Source organism: Clarias gariepinus, chromosome 20 (assembly GCF_024256425.1).
Source record: "Clarias gariepinus isolate MV-2021 ecotype Netherlands chromosome 20, CGAR_prim_01v2, whole genome shotgun sequence".
NCBI lineage: Eukaryota > Metazoa > Chordata > Actinopteri > Siluriformes > Clariidae > Clarias > Clarias gariepinus.
This window is the reverse complement of record NC_071119.1, coordinates 27,740,422-27,762,663: the sequence shown is the minus strand read 5'-3', so window position 1 is coordinate 27,762,663 and position 22,242 is coordinate 27,740,422. Positions and strand designations below refer to the sequence as shown.

The 22,242-nt window shown below is 37.1% G+C and overlaps 1 protein-coding gene across 2 annotated transcripts in view; it reads right to left on the bottom strand.

The window, feature by feature from the left end:
* The window catches only part of LOC128508521 (SLAM family member 5-like), a 44,878-nt gene extending 30,904 nt beyond the window's left edge, over positions 1-13,974 (bottom strand). The window contains exon 1 of one of the 2 annotated variants that reach the window (XM_053479857.1): positions 13,848-13,974. In XM_053479857.1, coding sequence (XP_053335832.1) covers positions 13,848-13,911 — 64 coding nt within the window. In that variant the 5' untranslated portion in view covers positions 13,912-13,974. The remainder of the gene's footprint in view (positions 1-13,847) is intronic. The other variant, XM_053479858.1, reaches the window with a different exon arrangement.
* Between the last annotated feature and the right edge of the window lie 8,268 nt (positions 13,975-22,242).

Sequence of the window (22,242 nt, the reverse complement as noted above, 5' to 3'; positions counted from 1 at the left end):
TTGTTGTTCAAATTAACTGAAATTCTATCTTCAGAGAAACTTGTAAGCAGAAGTTTTGGTGGATTAGGACAACATTAATTACAACAAAATGAAATGGAAGGGCTTATCATATTCGACTCATGCAATAGTATAATATACATTGGATGTTTAGAGTAAGCCTGTAATATGCAGTTGAAAATCAAATGTGTGTATTTTAATCACATTTTGTTAATCTGTTTTCATACAACTTACAGGATGTATCTGCCTCTCTTCCTAAGTCAAACTGCAAATGAACTACAACAACTGCATACTCAAGACTGGACTACTGCAACTCGCTCTTGGCAGACCTGCCTCTGTCCACCATTTGTTCTCTGGAGATGATCCAAAATGCAGCTGCACATCTTATTTTCATTCTTCCCAAGTTATCCCACACCACCACACTTCTTGGCTCCCTGCACTGGCTTCCTTTAGCTGCCCACATTACAGTAAATTCAAATCCTGATGCTTGGCTATAAAAATGGCCCAGCTTATATAAATATATATACTTCTTATTTCTTATCATACTATGTTCCCTCTGATCCTCCAGCACTGCTCAGCTTGTCCCAACATCACTTATAGATTGAGAAAGACATGCCTAGACTTTTCTGTTCTGCCACCTACTGTAGTTAGTGGAATGAAGTTTCACTTCGCTTCGTTATTCCCGAAGTGGAAATCTGGGTGCCACAGGCGGAGGTAGCCAGTCCTCAACTCAGGCATTGGAGATCTCACAGCAGGGGGAGGGGGTGACGACTGGGCTGCACACTTGTTCAGACAAAGCCTATGCTAAGGCTAGCCCACCTGAGCACAACAGGTTTGCTCTCCTCAGTGATGCACCCTCTGAGAAATCTGAAAGAGCTCTGGTTATAGAAGACTCTATAGAGACACATGAAATTATCTGGGCCTTTAGGTGCGTCAGCGGCAGTGGTTAGGTGTATCCCGGGAGCCAGAGCACCGGACATAGCAGGTAATCATTTAGATAAAGTATAAGAAATTTATTTACAATTCCACAGTCTGAAGTTATATCAGGTCACTATCTTATCTCAGTTAAAGTGTGTCATAGTAATAATTTACACACAGAACCGCGCTACCGTATTAAACATACTGTACAGTTACATCAAATACCACACAGGGTTTTATCTGTAATCTTCCAGAGTTATCAACTTTAATTGGATCACTGATCACTTTCCTCCGGGTACTTTGGTTTCCTCTCACAGTCCAAAGATATGCAAGTTTGGCTAATTGTTTGAATGAGTGTATGTGTGTGTGCCCTGCGATGGATACCCTGCCCCCCTAAAAAGGGCTTGCGACGCCCATGATTCCTTATCTTTTTTTTTTTTTTTGGCGTCAACTTGGAAATTATATTTTTTATTTTATTCATGAATCTTACAATTTTACATTAAAGGACATAATTACCTTTTTACATCACAGTAACAGATAATTTGAATACATTGTCAACTTCTATATTTTAATGGCTAAATTCTACATTCCTAAATTTAAATTTCTTTAAATCACCTCCTAAATTATCACATTTCCTCTGTAAAATACAAAAAACTCTTGAACTCATTAAATCTATAAAAAATCACAAGTCTACTCTGCTATTGTCTCGACATTCTGTATAGTTATTTGTGTAAATAAATCTTTTATACCTGAATCTTGAGACAGGCTATGGGTGGTCAGGAGGTGCTTTCAGTTGACTGGACAACTACAGCCAATGTGATCAGGGAGACAGGTAGGAGGGTACTTGGTGTATCATCAGGTAAGGGAAAAGTGGACAAGGAGACTTGGTGGTGGAATGAGGAAGTCCAGGAGTGTATACAGGGAAAGAGGCTAGCTAAGAAGAAGTGGGACACTGAGATGACTGAAGAGAGTAGGCAGGAGTACAGGGAGATGCAGCATAAGGTGAAGGAAGAGGTGGCAAGGGCCAAACAAAGAGCATATGACGACTTGTATGCTAGGCTAGACAGTAAGGAGGGAGAGGTGGATCTGTACAGGTTGGCAAGGCAGAGAGATAGAGATGGGAAGGATGTGCAGCAGGTTAGAGTGATTGAAGATAGAGATGGAAATGTACTGACAGATGCCAGGAGGGTGATGGGAAGATGGAAGGAGTACTTTAAAGAGTTGATGAATGAGGAAAACGGAAGAGAACAAAGAGTAGAAGAGGTGACTATTGTGGAGCAGAAAGTAGCAAACATTAGTAAAAGTGAGGTAAGAACGGCGTTGAAGAGAATGAAGAGTGGAAAGCAGGCCCTAATATCAGGCAGGACACCTAATGTGGTTGGTGACATAGCTTCCTGTTTTTGTATTATTGCCGCGAAAATTTTGCGTTTGTATCAGCGTTTAAATTTAATAGCTTTTCCGTTTATACAATAATAATATTAACAGCAACTATTTTTGTTAATTTTTTTTATATTATTTGGCTTTGCCTTTTTTCCGTTTTTTGTGCTTTTTGGAGAATGTGCGAGTTTCTTTGTCTAAGAACAACAAAAGGAATTCAGCTCCAAACAACTAAACTCCGACTCAGGTATGATATAATGGATAATATTCAGCTTGTTCAGTGTGTAGAGTGCAGGATGTTTAGACATTCTTCCTCCGTCGTTAGTGGTAATTTTACTTGTGATAGGTGTGTGTTAGTGAGCACTCTGACGGAGAAGATATCAGCATTAAAGGAGCACATCCAGACTTTAGAGAGGGTTAGAGAGTGTGAGAGCAGCGTTATTCCCGTAGCGGACAGTCTGGGTGCCGCAGGTGGAGATAACCAGCCCCCGACTCCGGCATTAGAGCCCTCACAGCGGGGCGAGTGGGTGACGACTCGGCGGCATACTGGATCAGCCAAAGCTAACGCTAAGGCTAGCCCACCGGAGCACACCTCTTCTGCGCTTCACGTGTCCAACAGGTTTGCTCTCCTTAGTGATGCACCCACTGAGAAACCTGAAAGAGCTCTGGTTATAGGAGACTCTATACTGAGACACGTGAAATTAGCTGGACCTTTAGGGGCGCCAGCGGCAGTGGTTAGGTGTATCCCGGGAGCCAGAGCACCGGACATAGCAGGTAATCTTAGGACAACCTACAATCTCTAGGACAGCACAGGTTCTGTCCGATGATGTAATATGCTCTGGTCACATCCCAATGAGACTATCTAAGATAGTGGTACATGCTGGAGCTAATGATATACGCCTTCGTCAGTCAGAGATTATTAAGAATAACTTCTCAGAGGTGTTTAAATTAGCGAAGGCGATGTCCGATGCAGTAGTATGCTCTGGTCCCATCCCAATGAGACGTGGTGACATAGCTTACAGCAGGTTATGGTCGCTGAACCGCTGGATGTCCAGGTGGTGTTCTGAAAACAACGTGGGCTTCATAGATAATTGGAAGACCTTTGAGGGCAAAGCTGGCCTGTTAGGGCGGGACGGTGTCCATCCCACTCGGTAAGGGGCTGCTCTCATTTCTTGTAGTATAGCTCATAGTCTCAGAAGAGGCTTAGTTAATCGGTGACAATCCAGAGCCCAGGCCAGGGAGCAGACAGACAGGCTAAACCAACCAGAGTCATCACTCAGGGTTCACTGTATTGAGACTGTGACTGTTCCCCGAGCTAATCACAAATTTAGAAAGACTCAGTCTGTTATAGTAATTTAATTAACATAAAGACCACAAACTCGAATCACACTGAATGTGCAGCCTGTACCTCTGATCTGAAGCTAGGACTGTTAAATATTAGATCTCTCACATCTAAAGCAGTTATAGTTAATGAAATTATTATGGATCAGGAATTTGATATACTCTGTTTAACAGAAACCTAGATTAAACAGGACGAGTATGTAGCTTTAAATGAAGCTAGTCCTCCTGGATACAACTACATACACCAGCCTCGGTTAACTGGTAAAAGAGGGGGCCTTGCAGTTATTCACAATGATAATCTGGCTATCGTATAACAACAAGGACCCAAATTAACCTCATTTGAAGTTCTCTATATTACCATAATAAGTGTAGCTACAAATATGAAGTCAGCTCAGTCGATCCCGATAATCATCATTTACAGACCTCTGAATTTCTTTGTGAATTTGCAGATCTCCTCTCAAACCTAGTCGTTTCTGTAGACAAATCTTTAATTGCTGGAGATTTTAATATTCATTTTAAAAATCCAGAAGACCCTCTGCGTAGAGCATTTATGTCCATACTGGACTCGGTAGGAGTAAATCAGTGTGTAGTAGGACCCACTTATAAAGCAGGTCACACTTTAGATTTAATAATATATTTCAGATTAAGTATAGAAAATTTATTCACAATTTCACTGTCTGAAGTTATCTCAGATCACTATCTTGTCTCAATTAAAGTATGTTATAGTAAAAATGTACGCACAGTGCCGCGCTACCATATTAAACGTACATTCACCTCAACTACAACACAGAGTTTTATCAGTAATCTCCCAGAGTTACCAACTTTGATTGGATTACCGTCTGACCCCACAGAACTCGATCGGGCGACTGAATATTTAGAGTCATTGTTCTCTTATACCTTAGATAATGTAGCTCCAGTTAAAGGAAAATTATTAGAGATAAGAAACTTGGTCCCTGGTATAATGACCACGCACATACTTTAAAACCTACAGCTCGGAAATTAGAACGTAAATGGCTTCAAACTAAATTGTTAGTATTCCAAATAGCCTCCACTCTTTTAAAAAAATAACAAAAATAACCCTAGATTTTTATTTAATACCGTAGCCAAATTAACTAGAAATAAGACCACTGCAGAAATCTCCACAACATCGTGCAATAGTCAGGACTTTTTTAATAATAAAATTGTAAATATTAGGCATAAAATTTAGGCTTTAAAACCGGACAATGCAATTGATGCAGATATTAAATGCACTATGTCAGATCGGAACCTAGAATACTTTACTCTCCTTGAAGAGAATGAACTAATTTCACTCATCTCTTGTGTAAATTCATCAACTTGTATATTAGATTTTATACCGACACATTTTCTTCAACAGACAGTACCAGCAATAACAGAACCCCTGTTTACTCAGCAGTGGGTATGTTTCAAAATCTTTTAAATTAGCAGTTATTAAACTGATTATTAAGAAACCTGACCTCGACCCCTGTCAGCTGTCCAATTACAGGCCAATATCAAACATCCCCTTCATCTCTAAGATTCTCTAAAAGATAGTAGCGGAGCGTTTGACACCATTGATCATGGGGTTCTTCTTCACAGATTTGAAAATGTAGTAGGAATTAAGGGTACAGCCCTCTCCTGGCTCAGACCCTATTTGACCGGTCGTGATCAGTATGTAGACTTAAATGATGATTATTCTGCATGCTCTCTAGTGGAGTTTGGTGTTCCACAAGGTTCAGTATTAGGCCCACTGCTTTTTTTCCTAAACATGCTTCCTCAAGGCAACATAATCGGTAAACATGGTATTATTTTGCATTGTTATGTTGACGACACACAGATATATGTCTCAGATGAGAAAGACTAGCTTACTAAAGTTGAGCAATGTGTGCAGGACATAAGAAATTGGATGCTAATTAACTTCCTTCTGCTAAATCCTGATAAGACAGAAGTTCTAGTCATAGGACCGCATTCAGCTAGAATTAAGATTTTAGATCACACTGTAACTTTGGATGGCCTTTCTGTTCCATCGAGTGCAACAGTAAAAGACCTCGGTGTGATTATAGTTTCCAGCTTTTCATTTGAAGCACATGTAGATAATATTACCAGGATAGCATACTTTCACCTCAGAAATGCTTTTATAAGTTTTACTTTTTAGAAATGCTGAATGCTTTTATCACCTCTAGGTTGGACTACTGTAATGCCCTACTGTCTGGTTGTTCAACTAGATGCATTAACAAGCTTTAGCTAGTCCAGAATGCATCAGCGAGAATTCTCACTAGAACCAGAAGATACAAGCACATCACACCTACCTTAACTTTACTTCTTGGCTACTACTCTTGACATATAAAGGATTAAATGGTATCGTGCCGCAGTATCTGAGCGAACTGCTAGTGGTAACAATCCGCCACGCCTACTTCGATCAAAAAATGCAGACTGCTTATCAGTACCGCGTATTATGAAAACTACAGCTGTGGGCAGAGCTTTTTCTTACAAAGCCCCAAAATTATGGAATAGTCTTCCAAATAGTGTTCGGGACTCAGACACAGCCTCAGTGTTTAAGTCCAGGCTAAAAACCTATTTATTCAATCAAGCATTTTTATAAATAGATTTTTCTTGGGTAAAGGAGCAGATCTGGGGGACTCATGGACGTAGAGTATTATGGTGAACTGGTATGTTTAGATGCTGTCTTTCCCACTCTCATTGATCACTCAGGTTTGTTGACGGTGAGGTGGTTGGTTGCTTTCATCTCAGTTCCCCCTCATGTCTGTGTTTCCTTCTGATTCTTCCTTTTAGTTATGCTGTTATAGTTAGTCCTGCCGGAGTCTCTGCTTGCACTCTACACTAAATATACACTCACATTATACATTATGTGACTGCGACCATTAGGGCTGCAACAACTAATCGATAAAATCGATAATTAGTTTAGTTAGTTGGGTTGCTCACGTCACTGAGGAGTGCGACCACAAGATGTACAAATACACAAAGATACACACAGATACACAGCCGCTCGCGCAATGGAGGTTACAGTACCGTCTGCAGGAAAAAGCGTGCGCCCCAAGTCCTCCAAGGTATGGAAGAAATTTACATTAAAGGCCTCTAAGAAGATGGTAATCTGCATGCTATGCAAGACCGAGCTTTCATGGCATGTCATGCACGAACATCTAAAAAGAAACATGTTGGTGTTACGGATGGCGAAACGTCAGCAGGGTCAGTAAAAACTGTATCTCTTCATTACGTGCTACTCGCTAGCATAACATTGCACAATCACCTCTTAAACAGTAGTAATTAGTTAAATGGCGCTACTTTAGATTAGCTTAAATTACACAGTGCGAATAACAGTAGAATATTACATTTAGTGATTGTTGTGGTTTTCAGCCAATGCAAATAACAGTACATTTGTGACTATTAGCTTTTTTGCGACAATGACAATTGTTAAAAGCGCTATACAAATAAAATAAAATTTAATTGAATTGAAAGGCTGTTGGTCCGGATGACATACCTGTGGAGGTATGAAGTGCTTAGAAGAGGTGGCAGTAGAGTTTTTGACTAGTTTGTTTAACAAGATCTTGGACAGCGAGAGGATTCCAGAGGAATGGAGGAGAAGTGTATTGGTGCTGTTTTTTAAGAACAAGAGTGATGGAAATTTGTGGCCACTACAGAGGCATAAAGCTATACAATGAATACAATGAAACTGTGGGAAAGCGTAGTGGAAGCTAGGTTAAGGGTAGAGGTAAGCATTTGTGAGCAGCAATATGGTTTCATGCCTAGAAAGAGTACATCAGATGCAGTATTTGCTTTGAGGATGCTGGTGGAGAAGTACAGAGAAGGTAATAAAGAGTTGCATTGTGTCTTTGTAGATTTAGAGAAGGTGTACGACAGTGTGCCGAGAGAGGAGCTGTGGTGTTGTATGAGGAAGTCTGGAGTGGCAGAGAAGTATGTTAGAGTGGTGCAGGACATGTATGAAAGCTGTAAGACAGTGGTAAGATGTGCTGTAGGTGTGACAGAAGAGTTCAAGGTGGAGGTGGGTCTGCATCAAGGATCGGCTCTAAGCCCCTTTTTGTTTGCTTTGGCGATGGACAGGATAACAGATAAAGTAAGACAGGAGTCTCCATGGACAATGATGTTTGCAGATGACATTGTGCTTTGTAGCGAGAGCAGGGAACAGGTGGAGAAAAATTTGGAGGGGTGGAGGTATGCTCTGGAAAGGAGAGGAATGAAGGTTAGCTGCAGTAAGATGGAATACATGTGTGTGAATGAGAGAAACACAAGAGGAACGGTGAGGATACAGGGAGCAAAGGTAAAGAGTGTGCAGGATTTTAAGTACTTAGGGTCAACGGTTCAGAGCAACGGAGAGTGTGCAAAGGAGGTGAAGAGGCGGGTACAGGCAGGTTGAAATGGGTGGAGAAAAGTGTCGGGTGTGTTGTGTGATGAAAGAGTATCAGCGAGAATGAAAGGAAAGGTGTACAGAACAGTGGTGAGACCAGCAATGCTCTACGGCTTAGAGACAGTGGCACTGAAGAAAAGACAGGAGGCAGAGTTGGAGGCAGCAGAGCTGAAGATGTTGAGGTTGTCTTTGGGAGTGACAAGGATGAATAGGATCAAGAATGAGTTCATCAGAGGGACAACCCACGTCAGATGTTTTGGAGATAAAGTCAGAGAGGCCTGATTGAGGTGGTTTGGACATGTTCAGGGTTTGAACTGCCAGGCAGGAGGTCTAGAGGAAGACCAAAGAGGAGGTTTATGGAGTGAGACAGGACATGAAGTTAGTTGGTGTGTGAGAAGGGGATGCAGAGGATAAAGTTAGATGGAGGCAGATGATTCGCTGTGGTGACCCCTAAGAGGGAACAGCTGAAAGACGAAGAAGATACCTGAATCTTGTACTTTCATACTTTTCATATTGTACTTGTCATTTTTTTTGTGTTTTAATAATAATAATAATAATAATAATAATAATAATAAAGAATATACAGAAGATATCTACGGTAGATACTGTATCTACTTTTCTGCAGAATATAAACGTTTAACAGATTTATACTGTATATACTGTATTTCCTATATATATATAACCTGTTGTGTGTTTATTTCTTTTCATGCTTTGTGCTATGTTTTGAGACACTTTGATTATTAACTGAGATTTTTCTAGAATGAACAGTTGTAATAAATTAAGATTATTGTCTATCAAATAAGCTGTTTGTAAATGTTGTATGTGCTTTATATTCTACAGAAATTACCTTAGAAAAGACCTTAGTTTGAAAGCAAAAAACTGTAGGTCATGAAAATGGAAATGCAATGCAAATCGTATTGCATATTTCACTCTAAACTCTGTAAATAGAAACTAGTAAATAAATACACATTTAAGCAGAACTTATAGATATAGAGTGTACATTGTAGGTGGTTTGTACTAAGGTTTGCACAAGTAATCCTGAGCCCATGTGGTTATATCACTTCGTCTATCACTACGCCTGAGGAATCGGAAAACACGATCATCCAGTTTAGATTTGCACCCTTGCCCTTTACGTACTGAAATCAATCGACATTCCTTGAATCTTTTAATAATGAATTACATTTGAATAATTTCATTTTATTACTTGGACACACACTTTACACCACCATATTTCCAATGTAATGTAGCCACAATGTAATACGCAAGAGACATAAAAACACAAAAAAACAGACTGTAGACTGAACCAAAATCAGAGGTTTTATGAGGTGAGTATACAGTAGAATGTCATATATTTTTATTCTTTTACAATCAGATGTAAGTAATATAAGTCTAAACACAAAATCACAACTGTTTACAGTAATTAACAATAAACTCAGGGCTTCATGTTGGTTTACAGGTAAACATATAAATTTTATGTTTATTTCATGTAATTCATTGTGATTTTACTTCCATAGAAAGCTTAATTTTATGTCATATTTATATATATATATATATATATATATTTTTTTTTTAATCCAATAACCAAAATTCCTCAAAGTAAATGTTGAATTACATGAACTGAACAAAACATTCATATACTTAAATTTCATTTGCCTAACTGTTCCAATACTTTTGGAGGAGACTGTAAATCCTGTAGTGAATGTTAAATCACTGTTTCTTTTGTAGTCTGATTAGATTTAAATTCTCAGTAAAACTCATAAATACAGTATAACATCCTTAAAACAAGTGTGTGAGTCTAACGCTTAGGTTATTTGGTTCTCATTGCTCAATTAATACATGAATTAATTAATTTTAAATAATTAAGTTAGGAAATTTGGTTATTTTTCCCTTTTATTACACTTTAATGGCAAATATTAAATAACTAACTAGTAATATTGGTATATAAAGTAATTAAGGATTTATAAGACTTTTACACAGTGATGTATATGAACAGCAGGGGGCAGTGTTGTACACCAGACCTTATTTATGTAGGTGTTCAAGAACAGATCAAATCTCTGAGGACATAAATATCAAACTAATGATGAGTGGATCAGACCTGCTGTGTGTGAAATACACAATAAGTACACAGTGTGTACACCACTGAGCCGTTCTCCTTAACACACCTTACACTCCAGTTTTCTTCCTGTAAGACACAACAGTATATTTCAGTATCTGAATCAGGGTGAGACTTTATCACTCCTGTGGAACAAATGTGAGTTTTACACCAAAACCTCTAATGCATTTCACATCGTGATCATTTACACAAGTTTTATTTAAACACTTACCGCTTTAAGTCAGATCCTCAGAGTTTACAGACACTAAAGATACAGAATCTGATTAGTTTAACTAAATATAAAGACAGAGGTTTACAGTGGTTTACTCACAAAACACAGAATTAGAGAGATGTTTTTTATTACCTTCATCCTCTCTTTTTTCCTCCAAACACACAGAAATACTAACACTGATAATAACAGCGTGAGAATTCCAGCAGGTATCAGGACATAAGACAGGATACGGGAGCGTTCAGATTTATCTGTGAACATTTTAATAAATTTTTAAATGTAGCAAAATGTATAATTTTGTTCAACCATCAGATACATGAGACCAGAATTGGGTAACAAAAAACATAACCACATGATACTACAAACATTCCTACAGTTCATGATAATATTTTCCTTTGCATTTAAAAAATTTGCTAGCAAAACTAAATTATCTGTAAAAAAAAAAATATATATATGTATATATATATATATATATATATATATATATATATATATATATATATATATATATACTTTAAACTACAGTTTGTGGAAATAAATCTTCAGAAATAAATATTTAACGATGAATATTTTTTAATTACACTGAGAACCTAAAATTAAATTTTACTATTTTTTATTTTGATGTGTTTCATAGTGTTTATAGCTCAGCAAAAATCAGTTTTAAATTGTTATTAAATGCATCACACTATTTCAGAAACTAATATTCTGTTATAAATTATAATGATATGAGTAGAAACTCATGTTGTTCAGCTTTACATAAAACACACACTGAAACCCCTCAGAGATTCTCATATATAATATTAATGAACCCTGTACTATGACACTGCACTGAACTAATACTCCACTGTGTGTGTTAAAGACTCTGCCGTACCTGGGTGATGATCACAGAGCTGTGTGATGCTGAGAGAAGTTGTTTTATTGCTGACAGGGTTTGCAGACACACAGGTGTAAGTGTTAGTGTTAATGTCCTGGTTGTGTATTTGCAGTGTGAGACTGAGGTTAACACTGAGATCTGTGTTATTGGTGATATTGAGTCTCTCAGTCCCTCTGTACCAGGATAACGTCACATCTTCTCCATTCTCCACAGTGCACAGGAGGAAACACATCTCTGTGGAGGAAACAGTTTGATTTTCTCTTTGATTTCTTATTACTGGAGTTGATACTGGAGCTAAAATACAGAAACAAATATAAAATATAACAGATTAGAAACAACAGCTTTAGAAGACAGATGAAGCCACGAAATAGTTAAAAATAACAGAGTTACTGTTAGAACATCTTCATGTTTATTCCTCTTACACCACAGCAATAAATATAAAAAGTCATTAAAATATTTATAGTTATTATATATTTAACATCCACAAAACAGACATAAACAGATGTTCTGTAATGAATTCCTCTCAGTGTTACACAACACCAGGAGTGCATTAATATAAACCTGTGATGTGTAGTTACACTACTGTCAGAGCTGCTGTTATAGAGAATTAATCAACACCTTCTGACCAAACACACATTCAGGTGTTTACAGCACTGTGGTTTAAAATTTAATAATAAACCTCCAATAATACCTTATTGATTAAAGTTACATAGAGACACTGGAACACATTTCACTCAGACTTTTACTCACCATAAACACTGACACTGAAGGTCCGAGATGAGAGACCTCCATTGATGACGTGTAATAAATAAACTCCAGAATGATTCCTGCTGATGTTCCTGATGGTTAAAGCTCCACTGATTCTGTCCAGCTGCAGTCGCTCTTTAAATCTCTCACTGATTTCTGTAACAGTTTCTCCTTTAAACACCTGACTGTTTAATATCTTCTCCTCTGCTTTCTCAGGTCCATAAAACCACAGAATCTGAGCATCACTCTGAATCCCAGTTATCCCAGTATGGAGAGTTATAGTGGTTCCTTCCACTTCCTGCAGTGTGACCGTCTCGTCTCCAGCTGCACACAGTAAACCTGCACCACAGATTCAGATTCATTATTTCACCAACAAACATCATCACATAGAAACTATACTGTGATGAATATTAATGCTGTTAACTCCAAGATTATTAAGATTCTATTCTACACGGATACATTAAATGGCCAAAAGTATGTGTACCCCTGAGAACTACACCTACAGTATATCTGGTTCTTCTCCAAACTGTTACTACAAGTCTAAAACACACAATTGTGTAGAATGTCTCTGTGTGCTGTAGCTTTACAGTTTCCCTTCACTGAGAGCCAAACCTGCTCTAGTATGACAATGTCCATGTGCACAAAGCCAGCTCCATGAGGACATGACTCCCAGCAGAGTATAGTATAGTATAGTGTAGTGTAGTGTAGTGTAGTGTAGGATAGTGTAGTATAGTATAGTGTACTACAGAAGTGCATGCATTAGTAAATTAATAGTTACAGTAAAGCTAACAATAAACACTGTCCACTTTATTGGGAACACCTGTACATCTGCTCAATAATGCAGCCAGCCAAAGTCAGAAACAGGTTATAAAGAGCGTTTTTTTAAATTGCTATTGACTTCCTTTGGCCATTCTTCTCCCTCTCATCAACTAGGTGTTACAGCCTCGATTAATGTATTTTTTTTTTTTTGTTATTTGTTATCTGTAATATTTTATTACGCAAGTATTTGATTGAAAACTAAATATTGATCTATGACATTTGAGCACTGTGTTTATGAATGGAATTGGATTGAAAAAAACTGTCATCAGTCACTCTGTAAATATTACCTGATCACATGATACAGTATAAATCTGAAATATATTTAACTTAGACAGTAAGTGCAGTGGCTGAGATTAATTGGTATTTCCTGAACTAAACCGTCAACTGTTGTTGTGTGAAGACCTTGAAAAAAAAATCTACAAGAGCTTTGACCCAAATAAATCACACCGCAAAGATTAAAGGATAAAATATGTGTTTGAATTATTTATCAAATTATTTAACAATAAACACAGACTTTATACAAGGAGATACCAAACAAAAGGACCACCAAAGTCTAGATCCACAGGTATTTGTCCTTATGTCAAATTAGTTATTTGTCTTTTTATTTCACACCCAAAATTGACCTGAATCTAATAATAGAGATACAAAACCAGACCTAACAAAGGATTCACGTTAGTGAGCAACAGATAGAGTAAACAAAACCATCCTATAAATATTATCTCCCCGGATCCAATTACAAACCTGTTCTGTTTCCGCGCAACAGCACAATTTGAAAGCCAAATAACCAACCCGCCCAGAGCCAGAGGGATCCTACGTTGTATCATGCTTTTAAAATGAAAGTACACTTTATTATTTATTTATGAGAATTCATGTGTGTAGAATAAAATTATTAAAGTAAAATAATATAATTGAACATTAAGTTGAAATAATATAATCTGGTGTTATAATATAATGTGTAAGAGACCGGATAAACCACAGAGTGTGTACTAAGTGTGTATAAGCTGATGATTGTATCTGTAGATAATCATCTCTCTGTTACTGTTATAATTATCAGTCACATTCTAACACTTACCTGATAGGAACAGGAACAGCAGGATCAGGTGGTGACGGGGAACACGGGAAACACATCTCCCCATTTCGATTAAAATTCTTCACCTAATTTTATCCACATGACTTTCGAGGGATACATTACACACAAGAATGAGTCGCTTTCTAAATGAATCTTTTATTTAGAAGAGTCATTTGAAATGATTCGTCTGAAAAGATTAGATCATTCATGTTCTAGACAAATTATTTACACACACACACACACACACACACACACACACACACATTAGAACACAGTTTAAGTGCAAGACAAAAACACTATTTCATATTAATGACTGAAAGCACAAAATTGCTATACTGTATGTTTTGCTATATGGACCAGACTGCTGCTTTATTAGCAATAGCTAAACTTAGGGGTGTATATATATATATATATATATATATATATATTCTAAACACCGGCCAAAGAGTGAATCAGTGATAAAAAGAGTTGAATCATTTCTGCTGGGAGGAGCTGGAGGAGGAGAGAAAGAGAGGGACAATACTGGGGCTAAACTGATTAACTTTTATTCATTTATTTAAGTATTTATTTATTTGTTTATTTATTAATTTTTTATTTATTTGTTTGTTTGTTTATAGCATTATCTGTGGTTGCATCAGTAGCAGTCATAATGAAACTGTTAACATGTTGGAGATTCTCTCTAGTTATTAGCAATGGTGTTTGGAACTTATATTTTCCAGCAAGGCTTCACTTTAATTTCTGTGAAAGAGGAAGAAATGAGTGTTTAGTAGAGTGAGCCTGACCATCTGTCTGATTTCTGTAAATCACTGACTACATGGGAGGGGTGACATTAGGAGCCATGGAGACCAACAGGGATACTTATCCAACAGGGAGCTCATTAGAGAAGTCTGTCTGGTTTTTATCACACACACACACACACACACACACACACACACACACACACACACACACACACACACACACACACACACTGCACTAAATGGTTTTATGGGCCTGAACAGTAGAGTGTAACAACAGAGATAACCCAGAGACAGATGAGTTTAAAATTATGTAAAAAAAAAAAAAAAAAACTTTAGCATTACATAAAATGTTTTTTCTGATTCTAATATTCCCTGTTTTTTCTCTATTAAATGTGGACCAAACGTAATTACAGCACTGATGGAATTATTATTTAATGAACTTAGGAAATAAGTAAGATGAGATAAGATATACCTTTATTTGTCCCACAACGCGGGAAATGTCTTTGCTACAGCAGCAGAAAAACTATAAAAAATTGTGCAAATAAAAATAGGTACAGTATAGTGTATAAATACAGAAGAAAAATAAAAACAATACAAAACAAAATAATTGTGCTTTCAAACAAATTGCACTCCAACCATTTGCATTAAGATAATATTACACAGTTTAAAATGGTGTTATTACAAAAATTTAGGATATTATAACGGTATTGCAATAGAATATTATTATATTTAAGATATTGTAACTATATAACTATTGTAACATTATATAACAGTATACAACAGTGTGTAATATGGAAACTGGTTTAACTGGGAGCAGCTCTGATTGTACAGTCCAATAGCAGCAGGGAGAAAAGACCCTCGATATCGGTGCTTCAGACACTGAGGATGTAACAGTCTGTCACTGAAGGAGCTGCTCAGAGATGTAACTGTTTCATACAGAGGGTGAGAGTCATTCTCCAGTAAGGATGCTACATTTCTCCCTCCTCCTGTACTGGGAATCCCCAGGACTGATTGGCTTCCTCACCAGCTTGTCCAGTCTTTTCCTGTCTGCAGTAGAGACACTGTTGCACCAGCAAACGACTCCATAAAAGATGGCTGAGGTCACCACACAGTCAAAAAACGTCTTCAGTAGTTCTCCCTGCACTCCAGAAGACCTTAGTCTCCTCAGCAGAAAGAGACTACTCTGTTTTTTTCTGTATCTGTGTTTGTCTGTCCAGTCCAGTTTGCTGTTCAGATGAACACTCAGGTATTTATCAGTGTCCACTCTCTCAATGTCCTTTCCCTGAATGTTCACTGGTGGTAGAGAAATGTGTTTGTGCCTGTGGAAGTCCCACTAATGCATTTGTCTTCCTGCATTTAGCTGGAGACAGTTCCATTAGCACTAATCCATAAAGTTCTGAGTCAGTCCTCTGTACTCCCTGTCATTATCCTCCGTGATCAGGCCGACGATGGCAGAGACGCCACAAAACTCTGAATTATTGAATGTTGAAATCATTGTCTAATGACCTAAATTTCATTTAAATACGTAGACAAAAACTGTAGCAACAGCTCCCTCTTCTGTTCTAATAGAGTATTTCTCATACATTATATTATCATTTGTAGATTTGAAGAATATATCGCATGTTTTTTACCTGTTTGTTGTATATCAAGTTTCTTCTCATGTCTGTCGAATTTGCAATTCTGCAATTACAGTTGTAGGTGTACTGTAGGCAGCGTCCCCCACCTTCCTGGGATTTAAACTTTTCACCAGCACTGTATTACCTGGGGTGAAAGAGTGAGTAGGCTTGTCTGTGGGCAGAGGGAGAGAAGACATTACCGTGAACACTGTTTATTTTTTTAATGAGCGCTTGCGAATAATCGCCGTCGATCACATCCAGATCACCTGTAAGGGAAACATCAGGGTTACCTTTTACCCAGGGGGGTATAATGGTGAAAGTTTGGTTGTAGAATTGGGTGTCATTCTAATTTCACAAAGTACAGATGGTAACAGGTCTTACTGTATCCATCATGGCTTTGGTCAACCTATCTTTGATTGTTCTGTTCATCCTGTCTACCACATCAGAACTTTGGGGATGGTAAAGGATGACAAATTTCAATGCTTAAAAATTTACACAATTTTTGTGTCACTTTGGAGACGAAGGGCGTGCCATTATCACTGTCAATAGATGTTGGAATACCATATCTAGGAATGATTTCTTTAGCCAGAATTTTAACTACTACAGTGGTTACTCACACGGAATGTCTATGACTGCCATGCACTCTGTCGCGGCAAACGGCAAAAGCCAAAATAAATCAGTCGCAATTCAAAGTAATTTGTGAAATGACCGCCAGGTGGCGCAAGGGGCCATTTTGCAAACGGCTGCAATTAATTTTGTTTAGACAGACTCTATGTTTCTCTCTGACTACTGTTATTGTTATTATTAATGAAAATAGCACAAACAACAGCTCAAGGGCTTGTAAAAACATTTTATTTTTAATGGTAAAAATGTCAATTTTGGAGTCAGTGGTCCGAGATGAAAAGTGAAAGTGTGTAACAACAACACAGCACAATGCATGTGTGTATAAGCCATTTAGTGAAATATAACAAACACACATTTACAGTATAAGTGTTAAAAAAGCACTGTCTTTGTGGCGCTGTGCGAAACACACGCCGATGTGAGCCGCTTTATTTCAGATGGTTGTGTATCGAGCGATTAAAAACAATACAAGGCATGTTATGATGAGGAAACTTTCTATCTCTACCATTCCAGTGATTAAAAAACTTTTTAAACAAATTTAATTCAAACAATTTTGGAATCCACAGATGCTTAGTGGTCTGAGCACAACGTAATAATCTTTGTATGATAAAATGACACGTGGCATGAATCTACACGGAGCGCTTCAGTTTTAAATAATCATTTAATAACATGATAATAATAATCAAAAGTAAAATAATATTGTCCTTTTTGCTGTTTATGTCCACCATTTGATAATTATTTAATTATCAATAATTAAAGCTGTTTACATCGCGCGCGCTTTCACTTTAAATCGTGTCGGCTCATATCGGGAGCATTTTGATCAAAGGGGGGATTAGAAGGGGAAAATACGTGTTAAATAAGCGCTGTCTTTGCGGCGCTGTGCGAAACGGACGCCGATGTGAGCCGCCGTATCTCATAATATACAAATATGTTTTAGCTGTGTAGTGGACCGCAGGCGCACAACCTCTCGCGGGCGAGCCTCTGAATACGCTGTTTTAACAAGGGTGGGGATAAGAAACACCGCACCGGCAGAACTAGACTAATGATTATGAATGCGTCAAGGAAAACAACATGGAAACTGACTGGCCATTTTAATAACTCATTGATAAGTTGATGTCTTTTCGTTTCGGCTGTGAGTGGATGCGCTGTACTAATCCACGTTTATACGAATTACATAAGCTGATTTTTTCCCCATTAGTTCATATAAAAGCAGACATTTTGCTTTCTGTATGTATATATTTTTCACGTCTGTGAGGCGAGTATACACAGAGTTTCGGTTTATTTTCTGACGCGCTCAAGTTCACAGAAACCGATACAGAATAGCACTGTATCTCTGTTTGCTTTCATTATTTTATAACATTATAACGTTTTGTCGTCATTGTGCGTGCACTTAAATAAAAGTAAAGTCTTATAAAGGCTATGTAGCTTATATAGGTTTATTATATAGTTTTTGCCTATTAATCTGACAACACCTGTGACTCACCCACTTTTTCTGATACACACACTCAGTTTGAGTGACTGTATCTGAGTTTTCTGGCTACACAAGTGTTACACATGATAAAATATAAAGGCTCACTGTGTTAACATTTACTTTGCTTAAATTCGATGGAACTAAGAAACCCCTATATCTAAGTTCTAAATCTGTCCTGTAATTTTAGTACTGTGATGATATATTAGCTTAAATGTATTTTATAAGGTTTTTGCCGGTGGTGGTAGAGCTCAACGGGGTTGCCTTGATGTGAAAATGTAATTTGTTAAAATGTTTTAATTATTTATTAAAGAACTTTATGATGATTATAACAGCCTACTGCATTTAATTCTTATAATAACACAAAAACAGATCGACACTGCTGACGCAGTAGCACGGCCTGACAATGTTTTAATTTTTATGGTAATTTATTTTCATTTATTTTAGTTAATAATTCTACTACAAATTTAAAGAACACAAAATATAAGATGACGAAAAACATACATGCGTAGCTTTTATAATTACACATGATAAAATCCAAAGGCTCACTGTTTTAACATTTACTTCGCTTAAATTCGATCCTAATAAGATTTAATTTAATTTAAAATCTACATTTGTACTGTAATTTTAATACTGTGATTATGAATTCGTTTAACTCCAACGTTTCACTTTTTTTTCTCCGCTACTATGTGCAGCTCTAACGGCGCACGGCTCATTAATTCTTGAGAGAATGAACTGATGCTCAAGGCGTCAGTCTATAGTTATATTGCGCCACTCAGCGGTAGAAGCCAGCAAACGCACAAACCCAAATGCCGCCACCGTGAGGCGTGACGGTAAAACCAGAATACCGCATGAGTAACATCTGTATGAAGATGGTGTTTTATTAAACCAGATCAGCAGCAGCAGCGACAAGTCCAACATCACACTGAATCTTCATTTAGAAATAAAGAAGACGAACAATTACAGAGAGAGAACCTTCAGCTGTGTGGGTTCCAACCCAGTCAGTAACAAGACAACCACAATAAACATCACACACTACTGCTCTCTGAACACAGGTACGACACAAGACTGCAAAATATACAACACTGTCTGTTATGAGGTCATTACATTATGTAAAACGCACACACACACAGCTGTAAGATATAATTTTTTGTTATTATTTATAGATGATAAAGTTAAAGTTACCTCCAAGAACCCAGTATCTGTTGGATATAACTGATTCAAAACACTTTAAAGATTTTTTAATGCAAGGAGAAATAAACTTCTTTCTTTAGTGGAAACTGAGTGGATGATTTGGACATTGTTAATAATAATGATGCAAAGTTAAAACGTTATTTTAAGTATTTTAAGTATTTTAAATTTTAAGTAAAAGTTATAAAGGCCAATTCACACTGCAGTGTCTAAATAAACATGAACACACCAGCTCAACTTATGACAAATATTATACATTCTGTTTTTGTGCATGTCAAATACAAAGTGCACATTATACAGTGTGAGGCTGGTTTTAGAAGCAAGAAAATATGTCATGAGTCTCCTGTTCCTTACTGGCTGAGGGAGAAAATGGACTTTTAACCTCTAATGAGACTTTACATGCATGCACACATGTGTGTTATAAGAAACAGTACACATGCGCTGTACAAACGCTTACAAACACAAAATAAAATATGTTTCACACACACTTGTGGTCACAGTGTTATAATAAACAGTACACTTGTGCACAGATGTAAATTATACCAGTAAGAGACGAGCACTAAGACCCAGCAGGGGAGATGATTACCTACAATTCCGCAGCGCAAGAGAGAGAAAAACCGTTGGCTCAGTTGTAATCACTTGGCGCTCGGCATCAAAAAAAGAAGCGCATGCATGATACATGATACTCTGTACTCGTAAACCAAGACTTGTTCGTTTTCCAAGTTAAAATTTATTTAAAAATCTTTGCTTGTCTTGCGGAACACTCGCAAACCGTGTTACTCGTAATCCGAGGTTTCACTGTATTTATCTGATTATGAGCTTTTAGAGAGAAATAAAGCAGTGAAATTTACCTTTTCAGTTCATTTCAGGTTTCTTATTTAAGAATGTATTTATACATTTTATTGGCACTGTTAATTGTTTATTAGTGGAAAGATTAGTTAAAATGTTTAGGAAAAATCCACCATGGTCACAATAGGCAGAAAATCTAATAAACATCAATAATTAAAACGGAAGCAGGACAAAGAACAGGAAATGTTTTTTGTTTGTACGCAGACCTGAGACCCATCTGAATGTCTACTAAAAATATAAAGTGACTTTTGCATAATTTGCATAAAGTAGCATTTAACTTAAAAAAAAAACAGAAATTGTAAAAATTGCTGATATTGTATACATTATATATAGATTTAAAAGTAGATTAAAGTCAATTAAAAAGTGTTTTAAATAAAAAAAATTTTTAAAGGAAATGCAAGGAAATCCATACCTTTAAAAGACTAACCTGTCACCCTCAGGTAAGAACCCAAGTTCGGATGTTGCAGTGTCACACGATCAGGGCATCGCTTTACATTACTTTTCTTTCTTTTTTTTCATTCTTTTTTTCTTTACAAAAGGCTGGCCTGTTAAAAAATAATACATGTTTGAATAACATCAAAATTTTACCTTTAGCAATTATGGACTCCTTAAAATTATGCAACCACAACAGTAGTAATTATTATCTTATTTTATTTTTCTCCTGAATGGCAGCTCAACCAATCAGGGCAAATGGACTTTTAGTTCTGCAGTGTATTATAGTGGACTCTATTAAGTTTATTCTTACTCTCAGATAAATAAACCGATATCTCTCTCTATCTTTCTCTTTCCAAACAGGAAAGCACATGAGGTTCTGTCTATGATGACAACAGTGGTTTATCACCAGGTGTGTGTGTCGTGACTGCAGCAGGCGGTGCCAGTCTGTGGGGTTGTAAATCTGAATCTGATTTATATTTCTGTAGACGTTTTTTTTCGTTCACATGGTGGACTAGTTGCCATCCTGAGCTGCTCACTGTAAAGGTAAATCTCCCGCGGCTGTCAGCTAGCGTCCAGGTAACGTAACAACACCCAATGACAGAGAGCACTCAATCTCATAAGCGCATGCAAAGACACACACATTTAAGTTCACTCTTTAATTCAGCAAGTGAACATACTAGTGATGGGTCGTGAACGTTTCGTTCTTTTTAAACGAGTCTTTAATGTGACCCAGAGGAACAAGTAGTCTCGAGAGTGATATGTTCATTTTCTACTTGGTGCGCAAAGCATCGCAGGTTATGTACAGGAAACAAAAATTAGTAGTTACCTTTGAGTCTTTTTTCATGTGACTCCCATAGACGCTATGAAGTGCAGTACACAGGAAACAGAATTGAAGATCTCTTCTCAATAAGTCTTCTACTCCTAGTCATTCATTCTTTTGTCACGTGACTCCCACAGACATTATGCAGTCCAATAGATTTAAAAGAATGAACGACTCAGACCAGAAGATATGACGGTGAGCTACTCATTCTGTTTATTATAATACTGTACGTATGAGGGCAGATATTAGGACATTTTTTAAATAAAATGTGAGCAATTTAAAGAGATATAGTGGAATCTATGTGCACAAATACTATGATCATTACGGCACTCCAGTTCTCCCAGTATATTACAGGCAGTGTTATGCAAATTAGTATGTGGTGCTTCTGTGTATGTTTCAAATCTTTTATGCTTTTATTTACACTGCTGTTTTGTAGTTATTATCGTTTTCAGCAATTTGTTATATGCTGATTATACAGAGTTATTATTTTAATTTTATATGGTGTTTTTTTTTTACTCACCATCATTGTGAATTGTATCATACGTATATATGGTAGAGTGGCCAGACGGAAGCCACTCCTTAGTAAAAGGCACATGGCAGCCCGCCTGGAGTTTGCCAAAAGGCACTTGAAGGACTCCCAGACCATTATAAACAAAAT